The sequence below is a fragment of the Lucilia sericata genome, unplaced genomic scaffold, assembly GCF_015586225.1.
Source record: "Lucilia sericata isolate MDLA Ls3-8-SP2 unplaced genomic scaffold, ASM1558622v1 Contig002002F_arrow, whole genome shotgun sequence".
Taxonomy (NCBI): domain Eukaryota; kingdom Metazoa; phylum Arthropoda; class Insecta; order Diptera; family Calliphoridae; genus Lucilia; species Lucilia sericata.
Window position 1 is genome coordinate 35,001 of NW_023995869.1, and position 18,930 is coordinate 53,930.

The window sequence follows — 18,930 nt, forward strand, 5'->3', positions numbered from 1 at the left end:
AGTTCCACACCCAGAATCTGTTCAGTTAACTCTACCTTTTACTCTACTCTTCTGGCTATTTCCAGTTGTTTTACGATAATAATAAGTAACAGTGTTAAATTCGGTTTAGACGAATCTTATTTACCCTGCCTTATAATATATTTTCTATAATTTTTCTTTCAATTTTAAAATTTCAATTTCTTAACTTAATGTTTTACAAACAAATTCCAAATTCTATTTGGGAATATCTCTCGAACACCAAATAAAATATATCCGAATTAACTTTCTCTTGATATACATATTGCCTTACATAGTGACCAAGATATATCCATAAAACTATAAAAAATAAAGTTAATAAATCTTGGGTTTTTATTGAAATTTGTGAACCGATTTTGGGGATTTCCTAAAAACATGTCGTATAATATTATTAGAGATTTGGGGACTTCAGATTCAAATTGGAATCTAAGGAATCTTTATAGAAACGCAAAATTGAATTGTAAATATTACAAAAGGAATGACAAACTTATATATTAAATATGTATTTGTATGTATACTCAGGGTCCTTATAAAATTCTAAAACTATATATTTATGTCCGTCTTTCTTATGAAAGCTCGGTAGGGTTTTCTGTTTAACCGAGACAAATCGGCTAAGCAGAAGACCTGAAAGGGGCTAAAAACAAAATAGGTTGCAAAGGCCAAACATTTAGAATGAGAATAAACTCAATAAGATAAAAAGTTTTGAACTAAAATATGTATATTGAAATCATTGATTTGATGATGGGTATTAAAGGATTCGGCACTGCCGATAAAAACTCTCATATTTGTTGTTATTTTATGGCATTTTGGGTGTGAGGTTCAGGTATATGTTAGTGATTTTTTATATAATTTTGTTTTATTTTGGGTTTCGATTCCATTTAATATTGTCTTGTCAATTTAGGCTCTTCTTAACACGCACACAAAACTTTATTACAAATGTATAAGTGAGCGGGTTTTCAATAGCAAAAAACGTTTTTTTTTTTGCCAGCTTTATGTGAAGTGATCATGTGATTTGTGAAAAAAAATTAAATTCAATTATAAATTTTGTTTCAAATTAAGAGAATTTACAAACATGTTAAAAAACAAGTTTAAGGAAAAAATACAATCATATTATACAAAGTTCAACCCTTTAAATGGTGGGGAAAAGGGTTGAGAAAATTTCAACATTTTCAATGTTAGAATTTATTATTATATCTTTAACTCTAATCACGTGATTGGTTTTTGCAAACAGTTTCAAAAAAACCATGAATAAACTTGTATAAGTTTTTTAAATAGGTATTAAATAATTAAAATTAATAAGTGAAAAACAAAGCTACCAGAGTTTATTAATAAAAACTCGTTTAAAGTTCTGAAAATTTTGAACAAATAATTTGCAATATTAAAACATAATTATGTGAATAAAATTACCTTAAATGAGAGAGTCTTCTCTCTCAACAGATTCTCTCATTTAAGGCTTCTCAACTCCTAAAATGTCAGCTGTCTAAATTATTTTAGATTAGCAACACTTTTACACTGAAATGGCGGCAATATAAATTTGATTTAGTAATTTTATTCACATAATTATGTTTTAATATTGCAAATGATTGTATAAAATATATTTGGAAGATTATGAAGTTCAGTTTCATCGTGCTACACTTTTTTGGGGATTTTGGCCTCTTCTATACGAGTTGTTATAGATGGGATCTCATCAAACGAGTTCAAGATAAATTCAGGGGTACCGTAAGGCTCCGTTCTTTCTCCTACTCTATTTCAAACTTCCAACCCTATCTACTCTTTTGCAGATGATAGCAATATTTGCCATTCTTATTCATTCAACTATAGGCCAAGTCCTTTGGAGATAGGGACATATTTAAAGTGTCGAAAAAAGCATTCCCTCTGACATCCTTACTAACTATACCACCTACATCCGACCTAAAATGGTATAAAACTCTCATGTATGGCCGGCGCTTTAAAGTCTATTTTGGGGCTACTCGACCGCGTACAGGAGAGGTCGAAGGTACTTTTCGGTGACAATAGGGTATCCAACTCTATTGATTCACTGGAGCATCGTCGCAATGTGGGGTGCGTTACACTGTTCTATCGATACTACAATGGAATGTGTTCTTATGAAATGGGGGGACTTATTCCCGAAACCCGCATATTCACACGTAACACACGACATTCAGCAAGAGCACATCCATTTGTGTTCGATTGGCCAGTACAGAGAGAATTTGTTCTTTAGTCTTTAGTACTGTCCGTATGTGGAACAAACTTCCCCCAGAAGTCTTTCCTGTCAATTGCAATGTGGGTAGGTGTAAATCGAATGTCCACAAACACTACTCCCTCTATTCTCCCTCCCATAACCTATTTTCCTAGTTCCAACACCATGTACTGCATGAGTAGGGGTCATCCCCTGAGTGCTGGTCCTAACAGAAAAAAAGTTTCGTATTTGGAATATCTAAAATACAGATCAGAAGACTTAATTTTCTTAAAAGGCTATAGACCTTAAAAAATTCCCAGGCTAAATTTAGCAGGAGTTGAACTGCCATTGAAATATTTCCGTGAATAGTTCTTTAAGGGTAGGGATAGCTTCTAATACCTTTACTTTATATGAATATGACTTGTATGACTAATAAGTGGAAATAAAACAATCTGAGACAGATCATTGAACTGATCTAAACGAAAATCTTCTCTCTTTGGATACTAAATTACTGAAAACAAAACTTAAAAATTATTTTATACTAATTGGTTTTAGATAATTCCGAAATCATTCATTAAAAGACTAAAATATGCCTATTGGTCAATGATCAATTGACCTGTCACTTTAGCGATCAAGCTATCCTAGCAAAGTGACAGGTCTCTCTTCGTCGTACTAGAACTTATTGTGTAAAATACCTTTTCTTCAGAGATTTTTCGGATTTTAATGCTTTTTTAAAGTAAAAAAAAAACCGCCAAAATATGGAAACACTGGTCTGCTTACGAATTGCTGATGAACTTGAAGCAAGAAGTTTACTCATTTTTTTTATAAAAGCACGTTCAGTTAATACTTTTTTTTAATTATAAATTTTGCAAACTTTAACAAACAAATTATCATGTGATCACTTAACAACAATTTAAAATGTTAATAACAATTTGAAATTTTATTAAAACAGGTTTTATTTTTATTTTGTAAACAATTTATATATATTTTTTATTAATATATTATATTTAGCTTAGAAATTCTATTAAATCATCTAATATTTTATAATAAATAAATTGCGGTTAAAGATTTATAAAAGGGTTTTTTTCCTTCAGAAATAAACAAAGAAATTTATAAAAAAATTAACTTATAAATTTAAACTCACAAGAATTGTTGCTAATAACTTAAATTAAATACATTAAAAATATACATTTTATACATATTATCAAGAAAAGTTTTGTTTTACTTTTTTCCTAAGAAACTCTTACAGATAAAAAGTGTTTTTAAAACATTATATATACATACTAGCTATACCCAGTGTGCTCCGCTACCCTCATCGTAATGGAATAAAATAAATATCATTATTGTAAATGTATATATATCTGCAATATAAAAAATTCCCCTTTTAGAGAACTCTTTAAGTTTGATTTTATGATTCTAGTCTCAATATTACAGAAAATTAAAAAAACAGTTGAAGAACGAAAAAGTACCAGACAGTGCCTTTTTATATATTTTCATTAAATCAGGATGACGCATGTTTAATTTTCAACCAGATTTATAGATTCTCATTTACTCCGGGCTCTACATACTTAATTTCATGTTTCTAGGTTCAATATTATAGAAAATTCAAAAAGTACCAGTCGAAGTACGAAAAAGTACCAAAAAGTCCCCTTTTATAGATTCTCATTTACTCCGGGCTCTACATGCTTAATTTGAAGTTTCTAGGGTTAATTTTAAAGAAAACTCAAAAAAGTACCTGTGTAGAACGAAAAAGTAGCGAAAAGTCCCTTTATTATTAATTTCATGTTTATATTTCAATATCATAGAAAACTCAAAAAGTGCCAGTTGGAGAATGAAAAAGTACCAAATAATATCACTTGGTACCGGGGTTCCAAATAACATCCCATCAGGTATTTAGTGTTTCTAAGTTTAAAAATTTTATCTAAATTGGATCATTGTGTTTGAATAAAATCAAATTTCCCGTTTTTACCCCTTTTGGTACTTTTTTCCTCCCCATTAACGAAATAAAAATTATATTCCAAAAAGTTGCAACATCGTAGTGGGAGCCCGTTATTATGTATTCATATGTATAAGTTAATAAACCAAAAACAATGTTTTATGAAAAAAGTGCCAAAAATAGGTACATTTTTAACCCCTTAAACGAACGAATATCCAAAAAGTACTAAATTTATATTTTTATTTTTTCGTTAAGTTATGAAGGAGTCAAAAATATTTTTTGAACGTTCACTGGTTTAAAAGATACATGGGGTGCGAAGAAAGTACCAAAATACAGTTTTTTCCCGTTTATTCCCTAAAGGGCCGAATTTGAAAAAAGTACCAGACACCTGTCCAATAATTTTTTAAATGAACGACGATAAGCTTTAAACTGTTTTTGTATCTTGTCTAGTTTAGGAGATATGAGGTTACCAAATTTACCCGTTTTTACCCCCTAAACATTCGAATTTCCAAAAATCCCGTCTTAGTGGATCTGTTTGGTGGGAGACCAACCTCCTGTCCAAATTTCAGCTCTTTAGCTTTAACCGTTTAGGCTGTTCGATGATGAATCAGTCAGTCAGTCAGTCAGTAACGTTAGAATTTTATATATATATAGATTATTTTTAAACATAGTGTTATCACTTTTTTTAAACTTATACAACACTTTTAATTTCTATTTCTTGTAGTGATTTATAAAACAAACTTCAAAATTTCTTAATAAAATCATATATATTTGTTCAAAACATATATCAAAGGAAATAAATAATTTTGTATTATTAATGTATTTTATGCATAAAAACATGAAAAACGTTTGTGGCTTCCCCGGTGATAAAAAAAAATACTCTACACACTCACAAGTGACTGATTACTATAGAACAAAATTTAATTCTTATCTTGAAATTTATTTCTAAAGATTTTAATAATTTTGATAGAGTAAAATTAAAAAAAAAAAAATATATATACATACATAAGTAGGTATTTGCGTATAATATTTGTTCAGATAGGAATTTGAAAAGTGCGGACTTTCCGCAATGACTATTTAAAATTTTCTTTAGTTTGTGTTTAATCAGATTGTAAGTATATTCCTATGTATATGTATATAGTTGAAAAGATTTTAAAGTGATTTATTATGACATTTATTAGGGTTATTAATTAAAATTTAATAAAAAATGGAGTAAATTAAAATCTGTATCTTGATGGTTTTACAATTACTGATAAATATTTGATGTACATTTTAATTAAGTGTGATACAAGTCCCCGCACTAATACCGTGTCAATTACCTTCTGAACAGCTTACACAAAACCCCTCACAGTCCCCTCCTGTTAAATTTTGGAGAAATTCTAATGTTAAACAGGCTAATGATAATCCCAGCTAAAACTTACATTGAAAAGTAGCATTTTAAGTCATTATTAAATACGGTGATGACATTGACGGCAAGTACTTACTGAGCTCACTTACAAGTAGGCAGTTAAATAAGTACTTAGTAGTTTTATTAACAAAAAAAAAAATAGCCTACGAGGATACATCCACTATTAATTTTGACAAAACATTAGTTTTTTAGTTTTTGTGAAAAACAAAATGTCAAAAATAAATTGTAAGTACATACTTACACATATAGTTCTTTGTAAGTCCTTACTATACTCCTTTCTAAGTAATGCAGACGGTATATAGTACTTATTGAAAAGTAAGTTATTCATTAAATACAAGTCATTAACATGTTTTTTGCTGGACATAATAGCAAATTTGATTGGACAAAAGTATTTATTTAAAAAAATCTTGTCTTTTCTAATACAATGGCACACTTTAAGGGGACAAAAGTAATGTACAAATAGCAATACAATTGATAACAATTTGTTTTTTAATTAATTTTTTCTATGTTGGCTGATAAATTGTTGTTTGTTTTCATTTCAAAATGAAAACAAATGTTTAAGAAAAAAATTTCGGTAAAAGACATTAAGAAATTATTCACTGAAAATTGTTGATTATTTAAATTTTTTTCTCAGAATTTTTTTAATTGCATGGAAAAATTTCGATAAAATTCCATTGAAACTTTATTGTGTGTAGAAATTTTTCTATAAACATAAATTTTATCGAAAATTTTCTATAAATATAACTTTCTTAAAATCGTTACTAAAAACAGAACTTTAATTTTTAATTTTGCTACAAGAAACTTTCGTAACTTTTCTTAAAAGAGTCCATTCTATAATCTGATCTGTAGTCTAGTCTTTAGTCTAGTCTATAGTTTTACCTTTAGTCTTGTCTATAGTCTTATCTATAATATAGTCTATATTCTAGTCTATAGTCTAGTCTATAGTCTAGTCTATAGTCTAATATATAGTATAATCTCTAGTCTAGTCAATAGTCTAGTCTATAGTCTAGTCTATATTCTAGTCTATAGTCTAGTCTATAGTCTAGTCTATAGTCTAGTCTATAGTCTAGTCTATAGTCTAGTCTATAGTCTGGTCTATAGTCTAGTCTATAGTCTAGTCTATAGTCTAGTCTATAGTCTAGTCTATAGTCTAGTCTATAGTCTAGTCTATAGTCTAGTCTATAGTCTAGTCTATAGTCTAGTCTATAGTCTAGTCTATAGTCTAGTCTATAGTCTAGTCTATAGTCTAGTCTATAGTCTAGTCTATAGTCTAGTCTATAGTCTAGTCTATAGTCTAGTCTATAGTCTAGTCTATAGTCTAGTCTATAGTCTAGTCTATAGTCTAGTCTATAGTCTAGTCTATAGTCTAGTCTATAGTCTAGTCAATAGTCTATTCTATAGTCTAGTCTATAGTCTAGTCTATAGTCTAGTCTATATAATTTTTCTAAAAAATTTCTTTTGCAAAAACTTATAAAAAGATTATTTCTGAAAAAAATTATAAGATAATGATTTAAATATACATAATTTAAAAAATTTTTAATTTTTTTTAATTCTATAAACGCCACTGTCTTCATTTTTAACGGTCATTTATTTGGCCATGCCATAAACTAACCACAATAAAATGTTTGTTTTTTATTTCAATTAATTAAATTTTTTTTTTGTTATAGAATTAAAAAAACATTCTTCAATATTTTCAATAACTCTCACGCTCTCTTTTCTCAAAGCTTTGTTATAACTATTAGTGATGCCAACCAGTGTTGCCAACATTGGTCAAGCAAAACGCGCGCGAAAAAATTAAAAAGGGGTAAAAAAGCACTAACGTTTTTTTTAGTAAAATAAAATAAATTTTAATAAAAATTGCACATCATATTGCTCATTTACTACAAGACTGGCATACTCCAAAATTTTTTTTTGAACTGAGAGCTACAAAACATGCTTCATACTAAAGTTTAAGTTTTCAAATCCCTCATGATACAACCGTTAACAGGTAGAATAGTATGGAGAGCTGTTAATTTTCTTCCTTATTATGTTAAATATAAAAGAACTGAAAAGAAAAAAACTTCAAAATATCCAAATGAACGGCACACACTTTTATGTGCTTCCTTTGATTTCCAATGGTTTTGCGTTCTATGTTATTCAAATTATTAAATTTTTTTTCAAAAAAATATTCCGATAACCGATTTTCCGCCTACCGATGCATCCACACCCAAATTGTAAAATTGTACAAAACTTATGAAATATTTTTTTTCAAAATCTATATTTCTCTAAACAAAACCACTTCAAACCAGTCATCTGCCCTGATGTTTAAAAATACAAAGAAATACATATTCCTGTCTGTTCTGTAAACCGAATCCGAGCAAATTTCTCGTTTAAAAACGAGTTCTCATAATTTTTCTCGTTTTAAAACCGAGTACACAAATCTAGTCGAAAGTAAATCGAATTTAATTTTATTCTAATAAATTAAATAATTATTTTTTGCGTTTTTTTTAATACAATTGTAACTAAATATAAATGCTATGGGAATTTTAAACTCTTTTTCATTTAAATATGTTTATTTTTCTGAATTTTGCGTTCAAATAAAAATTCGATTTGCAGAACACCAAAAAGGTTTTAAAAAATAACGAGTTAATTTAAATAAATGCAAAAACAAACTTTGGAATAACAGTGCCCCATTTACGTCAAAGAGTTATGTTAGGTTTCTAAAATTTAAAACAGTTTTTTAAGTAAAATTTAGACCCTGAGTATGGACTATTAAATGGTTCCAACAAAAAGTTGTACACATAAAGTGATCAAAAATTATCAGTTTTCTTAACATTATAGAGAAAATGTTAAAGATTAATTTACTTAATTAATTCCTGAAAATCACAAAATAAGATTTAAAATATTACAAAAAGCACTAAATGCACTGTCATAAAATTAGAAAAGCACCACTATAGTGCCTTTTTAAAAAAAGGCACCATGAGAAAAATTGTCCGCGTTAGGTACATCAAAAAGCACCGCAAATAGTGCTAAAAGCACTAAGTTGGCAACACTGATGCCAACTTATTCTATGTTGCGAGGCAATGCTTTTTCGCTCCCTTTTGAAAAAATTTAATTTAATAACTTGCGTTTAATTATTTTAACATTAGATTCATTCAATTAAAAATGTTGTTTGTTCTGACAATGTCAATTCTGCTTACTTTTAGTAGTTTTCATGGTTTTTAAGTTTAGTTTTAAAAATAAAAAATTGCATATCTTTTCGTATTTTTATATAATTTTCTAAAAACTCCCAACTAAATAGTTTTTTTTTTTGTTATAAGTATGTACATTTAAGTTAACAACATTAGCCTCCATTGGGCGTAAAGCGTAAAAATTGGGGACATTTTAATAAAAACATACAAATTTTGTATTTAATTACACAATAACTTGTGTTATGTTATTGAGAGGGAGAGAGAAAGAGACACGCAATTTATTCCCATAATTTGTTTGGTGTTAAATAAACTTTCAACAAGTCATCAAAAAAAAGTAACTACACAATCCAACAACAGTTTTCCCTGTAAGTGTAAATTGTTGGAGTATAATAGATCTGAAGGTCAATCAAATAAATAAATAACTAAATATATTTACGTACATATTTGTTTATTGGTGCGCTTCCAATAAAACTTTAATTTATTTAATTTTCATATTAAATATTCTCACGTTTACATGTGATTCTAATAAAAGTTATTTATATTGAGAATTACTAACCAGCAAACAAATGAAAACAAATTAATACATTTGAAGGTTGGTAACAATTTAATATTTTTTTAGCTTTTCAAATATAATTTTTATATCTAAAAATCATAGAAAAAAACACGCATTAATTTCATGCTTAAATTTAGGTGTGAATTTGTATACAGAATTCATGAAAATCATGTGGCAACTATATTAGTATATCATATCATATTCTTTTTTTTTTTTTCAATTTTTGACACTTAAGCTCTAATTAGCAACAAAAATATCTATGAATTTCTATAGCAATATTTATTAAATAAATGTTTGTCTCTATGTCTGTCTGGTTTTGTGGCAAAAGTTTAAGCATTCAAATGTACTTGGCATAACAGACTGACAGACAGACACATGATCATTTTTCTAGTCCCACATCAGCTGACTTTAAAAATAATTTATTTGATCTCTTTTACGAATTTTTTCCTTCAGTTTTATTTTTGCTTAAATACACATTGAATTTACGCAATTTCAGTTGATTGTATTTTATTTTCTTGTTGTTTCTTCGTTGTTTTTTTTTTTATTATTTTTCTTAAATCAACAATACAAATGATAAGTTAATTAAACAATGATATGAGCAGTCAAGAAAATAATAGTGGAAATTTAAGGCAATGTTTTAGGTCTGGTTTCGAAGATAACAAGTTAAGGAAATTGCATAAATTGTGTAAATGTTAAGAAATTCTTTTAATTTTTAAGAATTATTAACTAATTATAGTTTAAATACATATTTTTGACAAATTGCAATTCAACAAAATGAGGCAATTTGAGAAGAAAAGTTGTTGTGTGTAAACGCACGCAAACTCCCATGACTTCCACTGAATTAAGTATGCCAAGATAGGGCAAAACTTTCGTATTATTCGGACAGCAGTCGAGTTCTTTAGTTGAAAACTACTAAACAGCCTATTTAACGGTGGCACCATTTCAATCATAGGGTGATCTAGAGACAAGCACTTTGCTTAGCTTCCGCGATTCAAAAACATTACTTTCGCAGACGAAGATGGGATAACAGATACAATCTTTAGGTAACCTAGAGACGTAATCGGTATACCGATCGGTGACGGTGGTACCTTTTTAGTCACAGGTTGAGTTAGTGCCTTTGTGCCTTTCAAAGAATAGTTCCGTTGGTACATGTTCAAGTACTGCGCTCAAATGTCTGAGCTAAGTATCTAGAAGAGAATGACATTCGCAACATCTCTGGTATCTAATCTCTGGCAATTGGTGACCCATTGTCTAGCTTCCGAGTTTCAAAAACATCAACTTCGAAGAGGAAGATGTTATCTGTTGATTCGGTAACAGCACCTAGACGCGTAATCGGTATACCCAAATACGAATCCATCAGATTCGTATTGGACTAAGCCCGTTGACACGAACCCATCCCAACGCTTAGCCTAACAGTTATAGCTTTGAGGAGTATCTGTTGTCTTTTTCGGCAACAGCAATGAACTTATTCCGAAAATATTCTCTTCCACCGAAGGGTCTTTACCGGATCCCGTACTAAGAGGCATAATCGGTATTACGATCGGTAACGGTGGTAGTTTTTCAATCATAGGGTGAGCTTTTAAAGAATGACTTTGTTCCGCTGGTCCATGTACAAGCACATTGGTTCAATACTTAAATTATCTTCTGATCTCTGACCTGTTGCGCAGCTTCCGAGATTCAAAAACATCACTTCGCAGACGAAGATAGGATGATATCTGTTTATTCGGCAACAGCACCTAGAAAAGTAAACGTTAGATCGAAATACGAATCCATCAGATAAGATATATGAGTGGACTAGGCACCAACATTCTCTTCCCCCGATAACCGTGAGACGACAAAGTCTGAAACTCTGCTCTGCGGGCTATCGGATCTCATGGTACCAGACAAGATAGATTTTCTGCTTTTAAAACAAGTCAAATCATTCCATGAAAAGGCCATATGTAGATACATACAATTTATTTGCCTGTGTCAGTTAAAGATCTATTGCGACGCGTCGCTTCGGTTTTGAAAGTCTTATTAAAATGGAACCGGTTGCTTAATAAAGTATTGAAGTTTTCTTAACCTTCTTCTTTGAAATCAGCCCTGTTTATCCCTGAAACAAGACAAGGTTCGTGGCTTTTCTTAATGATAGATAATTGGAAAAATTTATCAAGAAACTGTCCACCGGTTTCCATTAGAAGATTTTAAATTAATCATAATACTTTCCTCAATTTTAACCAAAATTTCCGATCAAAACAAACATCATATGTTTGAAATTAAACCCACAAAATTATATTAATATTTTATTTGATAAATTAATGCCATTTTAACTAATTATGATAAGGTTTGAGTTCTTATGAAACTTGACGTCATAATTTATGTATTTAGATAAAAACGACAAAAAAAAAACTAGTATTAAATATTTTTGTTTATTTGGAGTCACATGCCATTTAATAAAACCTCTTATACAAATATTAAATCCATTTGATTATAGATATTAAATATTTGTTTTTTATATAAAGAAATTTTCAGATAAAGCTAGTAAAGAGTTAAGATAGATAAAAAACAAGATTAATTAACGAACAAATTTTATAACGAAGGAACTTAATAAATTTTTAAAAATTAAGAAATTTTTATTAAACATTAAATAAAAATAATTTTGAAAATTTTTCAATAAAACCATTAATTAAAAATGTTTAATATGATCAAAACGTTAAATTGAAAAATTTTTAGAATTTACAAATAATACAATTTAATAAATTAACATTACTGATTCCTAACCTAATAAACCTACAATGTTTTATTTTTTTAAATTTTTATGACCTAAAATTAAAAATTATCATGATACAATTAAAAATATAATTTATATTGATTTTAATTCAGTGTAAAAATTAATAAACTCATAAACAGACTGTTACAAGTTGAAAACGTACAAATATTATTTGTTTTTTATTTTTGGTAAAACAACAAAGAAAGAAAGGTCGGTCATAAACATCTCGCTCTCATGATAATAAAAAAAAACTAAAATAGACGACAATTTGTTGTATATATTCGAATGCTAGACTGACAGACAGACAGGTTCAAATACAAACAAAAATTAAAAAAAAAACATTAAAATCACAAAAATAGCCATAAAAACATGAAGAATTTGTTTCTGTTTGTTGTTTTTGTTATTTTTTTATTTTGGCTAAAATGTACGGTCGAATGGCCAACAAATATTAGAAAAAAAAAAATAAATTAAAAGACACAGACCCATAGTACATTAAACTAGCAGATGACTGAGGTATATGATAAGCTATTACAGTGATGGATGGAAGTTTAGGTATGTTTAAGAATGATCATTGCTCACTTACTTAAAATCACCAATTGTTCATCACATTCTGATACCCTAATGGTCACACGATTCCTTAGAGAACAGACTATAGACTAGACTATAGACTAGACTATAGACTAGACTATAGACTAGACTATAGACTAGACTATAGACTAGACTATAGACTAGACTATAGACTAGACTATAGACTAGACTATAGACTAGACTATAGACTAGACTATAGACTAGACTATAGACTAGACTAGACTATAGACTAGACTATAGACTAGACTATAGACTAGACTATAGACTAGACTAGACTATAGACTAGACTATAGACTAGACTATAGACTAGACTATAGACTAGACTATAGACTAGACTATAGACTAGACTATTGACTAGACTATAGACTTACTAGACTAGACTATAGACTAGACTATAGACTAGACTATAGACTAGACTATAGACTAGACTATAGACTAGACTATAGACTAGACTATAGACTAGACTATAGACTAGGCTATAGACTAGACTATAGACTAGACTATAGACTAGACTATAGACTAGACTATAGACTAGTCTATAGACTAGACTATAGACTATACTATAGACTAGACTATAGACTAGACTATAGAATAGACTATAGACTAGACTATAGACTAGACTATAGACTAGACTATAGAATAGACTATAGACTAGACTATAGACTAGACTATAGACTAGACTATAGACTAGACTATAGACTAGACTATAGACTAGACTATAGACTAGACTATAGACTAGACTATAGACTAGACTATAGACTAGACTATAGACTAGACTATAGACTAAACTATAGACTAGACTATAGACTAAACTATTGACTAGACTATAGACTAAACTATAGACTAGACTATAGACTAAACTATTGACTAGACTATAGACTAAACTATAGACTAGACTATAGACTATTCTATACTAGACTACAGACTAGACTAGTGATTTTGTCAAAAATTCTCTATATATCGTGAATTTTGTCCGAGATTTTGTGAGAATTTTATCGAAAATTCTTTAGACATAGAATATCTATAACGACTATTTTCTGTAGAATTTTTTGGTTCCAAAATTGAAACAATGAATAATAGTTACGCTCTCTTTAATTATTATTTACTCTTCACTGCTAAGCTCTTTATTTACATTTATATTAGTGTTGCCAAATTTTCAAAATTCAAGCATGCATAAACATGTTTCTTTAATTATTAATTACAGTTTTAATTATTATAAATTTAATTTAAACATTTTAATTAATTTCTTATTTTTTTCTTCTTATTTACAGGGTTTTTGTTTAACAAGTCTTCATCATGGGGGACATGTTCCGGAGTGAGGAAATGGCTTTATGCCAAATGTTTATACAGCCAGAAGCTGCCTATACCTCAGTTTCTGAATTGGGTGAAACTGGTTGTGTACAATTCCGTGATGTAAGTGAAATAATAATAAAAAAAATTGTCAAATTGCAACTTGCAGCCAAAACCGAATAGAATCCTATTAAATAATCGGCATAATCCGAAACAAATTGAAACGTTTTAGAAATAATTGAAAGACCTAATTTTGTTAATAACTCGAATTTATATTAACATATGAATAAGGAAATGCTTTTCGACTCGACTAGAAGATATGAAGTCTAGAAAGAAGACTTGAGACAAAATTCCGCAAAATGTTTCAAATATTTTGTGAAGACGCAATACCAAAACTTCATCTAATTATAAATTTTAGTTGCGATAACAAATTTACATACCAGCTAATAATTAATTTTCTTTTCTATTCACAGTTAAACAGCGGTGTTAATGCATTCCAACGTAAATTCGTCACCGAAGTACGTCGTTGCGATGAATTGGAACGTAAAATTCGATACATTGAGGCCGAAATCAAAAAGGACGGCATTAACTTGCCCGACATTTTGGACGACATCCCCAAGGCACCCAATCCAAGAGAAATCATCGACTTGGAAGCTCATTTGGAAAAGACCGAAAATGAAATCTTAGAATTGGCTCAGAACGAAGTCAATTTGAAATCCAACTATTTGGAATTGACCGAATTGCGCAAGGTATTGGAAAATACCCAGGGTTTCTTTTCCGATCAGGAAGTCCTCAATTTGGACTCTAGCAACCGCGGTGTTGGTGGTGTTGTCGTAGATGATGCTGCTGCTGCTCAAAATCGTGGCCGTTTGGGTTTCGTTGCTGGTGTTATTAATCGTGAACGTGTCTTCGCCTTTGAACGTATGTTGTGGCGTATTTCTCGTGGTAATGTTTTCCTTAAACGTTCCGATTTGGATGAGCCCTTGAATGATCCCAGCACTGGTCATCCCATCTATAAGACCGTGTTCGTTGCCTTCTTCCAGGGTGAACAATTGAAGAATCGCATCAAGAAAGTATGTACCGGTTTCCATGCCTCCATGTATCCTTGCCCCAGCTCTCACACCGAACGTGATGAGATGGTCAAGGGTGTACGTACACGTTTGGAAGATTTGAAATTGGTTTTGAGCCAAACTGAAGATCATCGTAGCCGCGTTTTGGCCACCGTCTCTAAAAATTTGCCTTCCTGGTCCATCATGGTCAAGAAAATGAAGGCCATCTATCACACTTTGAACTTGTTCAACATGGATGTGACTAAGAAGTGTTTGATTGGTGAATGTTGGGTACCCACCAAGGATTTGCCAGTTGTACAGAAGGCCTTGTCCGATGGTTCGGCTGCTGTAGGCAGTACCATTCCATCTTTCTTGAATGTCATTGATACCAATGAACAGCCACCAACTTTCAATCGCACCAACAAATTTACCCGTGGTTTCCAGAACTTAATCGATGCCTACGGTATTGCCTCATACCGTGAGTGTAATCCTGCCTTGTACACTTGCATTACATTCCCCTTCTTGTTCGCTGTCATGTTCGGCGATTTGGGTCACGGTTTCATTCTGACCCTATTCGGTGCCTGGATGTGCATGTACGAGAAATCTTTGAGCCGCACCAAGGGCGGTGAAATCTGGAACATTTTCTTCGGTGGTCGTTACATCATCTTGCTTATGGGTATCTTCTCTTGCTACACCGGTTTCATTTACAATGATGTTTTCTCCAAATCTATGAACATCTTTGGTTCCACATGGACCATTCGTTACAACACCTCAACTGTTTTGACAAATCCATCGCTACAATTGAATCCAGAATATCATGTCGAAGGTGTGTATCCCCTTGGTATGGATCCCATCTGGCAAATGGCTGACAATAAGATTATTTTCCTCAACACCTACAAAATGAAGTTGTCCATTATTACCGGTGTCATTCACATGATCTTTGGTGTCTGCATGTCGGTCGTTAACTTTGTACACTTCAAACGTGTGTCCAGCATCTTCTTGGAATTTTTGCCACAAATTCTTTTCTTGGTTTTGTTGTTCGGCTACATGGTCTTCATGATGTTCTTCAAGTGGATCCAATATAATGCTAAGACCGACTTCCAACCCAATACCCCCGGTTGTGCTCCATCTGTCTTGATCATGTTCATCAACATGATGTTGTTCAAGAACACACCACCATTGGATGGCTGCAATGAGTACATGTTCGATAGCCAACCCAGCATTGAGAGAGTATTCGTGTTCATTGCCTTGATTTGCATCCCCTGGATGTTGTTGGGCAAACCATTGTACATTAAATTCACCCGTAAAAACAAGGAACATGTAAGTTGCTATATGCCAAATCATTTAGGACAATTTTGAAATTAAATTTTTAATTTTTTCAGGCTAAACATAATGGAGAATTGACTGGCAACATGGAATTAAACGAAGGTGAAACTCAATTGCCCACTGCCTCCGAAGGTCATGAAGGTGGTGCTCACGGCCATGATGATGAGCCCATGAGTGAAATTTACATTCATCAAGCCATTCACACCATTGAATATGTGCTCAGTACCATTTCTCACACTGCTTCATATTTGCGTTTGTGGGCCTTGTCTTTGGCTCATGCTCGTAAGTGTCTTGGTCACACAATGAAACGCTAAAGCATGTTATTAAAATTGTTTATCTTTTACAGAATTGTCTGAAGTATTGTGGAACATGGTGTTGTCTTTGGGTCTTAAACAAAAGGGCTATGGTGGCGTTATCTTTGTGTTCTTAATCTTCGGTGCTTGGTGTCTCTTCACATTGGCCATCTTGGTTATGATGGAAGGTTTATCTGCTTTCTTGCACACCTTACGTTTGCACTGGTAATTAATTGAATTTTATTTTTAATATTTTCAAAACTATTTATTTTATTTTACCTTCTTTTCCTTAATAGGGTTGAATTTATGAGCAAATTCTACGAAGGTTTGGGTTATGCCTTCCAACCTTTCAGCTTCAAGGCCATTTTGGATGGTGAAGAAGAGGAATAAGTTCAAGTTCGTTTATTGTACTTTTAACTTATTTCCCATATTCCAGTATTGGTGGTACTCTTCCCACTATGTAATTTATCGTTTTCTTTTGTTTGTTATTTAAAAATTTATTACATTTTTTTTGTTTGTTTAACTTTTTCTGTCCACTTTGTTAAATAATTGTTAATGTTTATTGATATTAATAATCGTTATATTTGAAAAAAGCAATATATAATATAATTAAAAGATTTTATTTCAATAAAATCAATTTTAAAGAAGAGAAAGCAGCAAAAAATTTGAATTGTTTAATTTTTTATTTCTTTTATGTTTAAGAATAGTTTTAGAACCCATTAGCTAATGTTATTATTTTGCCTTAACCTTGACTAGGAGACACGTATAGAGTTCAAATGAATATCCGATTGCGACTGATGCGGACAAAATGGACCCCTAAAATTATCAAAATCTGAAAAAGCTGTCATATCACAGCCGATAAGTCTTTCACTAAGAGAACCATCAGCTTGCGGCAATTGAATTAGCTTTCGCGGTTTTGGAACTTACAGCTCTTAAATGAAAATCAAGACACAACCGATACCAGAGAGAAATTTTACAGTATTTTTTTAAGTCCTTTTACAGACTTAGATCCATCTGTGTAGATTTTGATAGTTTTATTTCGGGAAGCGATGGATTGTCGGTCGCCTTTACACTGCCTGTTCCTCCGTTGGGGAGTAGTGTGGGTTAGCAAGCTTGACATAGAATATATAGTGAACTATAAACTGTCTAATCAATTAAAAATATAAACTTCACATTAAGTTAAACTTCAACATTCTATTGAAAAATCACAATGATAGCAGAATAATCGAAAAATATTTTCGTAAAGATATTGCAAAAACTTTTTCCGACTTTTCGACTTCTATTTTTATTTACAACGTCGACTTTATTTCGAAATTTATTATCCGAGACACAAACCATCAACATTAACAGAATTATATTTAAATGCTAACAGAGCACTGTTAGGGTGTTTAGGATAAAATGGAAGCATTCAAAATGGAATTTTGGACGCATTCAAATACCAAATGTGCCACTAGAGACGACAACGGTAGCCAACCTCCCACACTATCCAAAAATTTAAGACAGGTCTTAAATTTCATGAAAATTATCCAATTAAAAATCTAAAATTTTTCACGGATGAATCAAGTTCTAGCAGAAGATGGGCGTGTGGAAATTTTTAAAAATCAATATTTCTAAGATATTTGGTGGTTAAAGCCTTTCCAGGAGAGTTTTGATACCAAATTTTTATATTTTTGAAAATTTTAATTTCTTGGAAAAAAATCTGAAATCCTGGAGATCTGGAAAAGAAGGACGGCTGGAAATTTTTAACAGCTAATCTATCTTTCGAGGATGGATATTTAATATCAAATTTCTGAAAATTTTAATTTCATGGGAAGAAAAATCTGAAATCCAGAAGACCGGGAGAAAATGGGCGTCTGGAACTTCATGGAAATTTGTAACAACTAATCTATTTATGATATTCGGTGGAAAAAAACCTTTGAGGATGGAGATTCAATATCGAATTTTAAAATTTTTGCAAATTATAAATTTCTTGGGAAGAAAAATTGCTCTAGAAGACCTAGAAAAGATGAGCGGCCGGAACTTCATGGAAATTTGTAACAACTAATCTATCTATGATGTTCGGTGGATAAAATCTTTCCAGGATGGAGTTTTGATATAAAATTTTTGAATTTTTGAAAATTTTAATTTCTTGGGAAGAAAAATCTGAAATCCAGGAGACCGGGAGAAAATGGGCGGCTGGAACTTCATGGAAATTTTTAACAACCAATCTATCTATGGTATTCAGTGGATAAAATCTTTCGAGGATGGAGATTTGATATCAAATGTTTAAATTTTTGAAAATTTTAATTTCTTCAAAAGAAAAATCTGAAATTCAGGAGACCTGGAGAAGATGGGCGACTGAAACTTCATGGAGATTTTTAACAACTAATCTATC

At 30.9% G+C, this 18,930-nt stretch overlaps 1 protein-coding gene across 3 annotated transcripts in view; it reads left to right on the forward strand.

Annotated features, from left to right (window-relative positions):
• Positions 1-17,220, forward strand: part of LOC119613186 (V-type proton ATPase 116 kDa subunit a1-like) — an 18,825-nt gene extending 1,605 nt beyond the window's left edge. For all 3 annotated transcript variants that reach the window (XM_037969132.1, XM_037969131.1, XM_037969133.1), the window contains exons 2-6: positions 13,870-14,011; positions 14,362-16,257; positions 16,320-16,545; positions 16,610-16,781; positions 16,853-17,220. In XM_037969132.1, coding sequence (XP_037825060.1) covers positions 13,895-14,011; positions 14,362-16,257; positions 16,320-16,545; positions 16,610-16,781; positions 16,853-16,946 — 2,505 coding nt within the window. In that variant the 5' untranslated portion in view covers positions 13,870-13,894 and the 3' untranslated portion in view covers positions 16,947-17,220. The remainder of the gene's footprint in view (positions 1-13,869; positions 14,012-14,361; positions 16,258-16,319; positions 16,546-16,609; positions 16,782-16,852) is intronic.
• Positions 17,221-18,930: the final 1,710 nt, after the last annotated feature.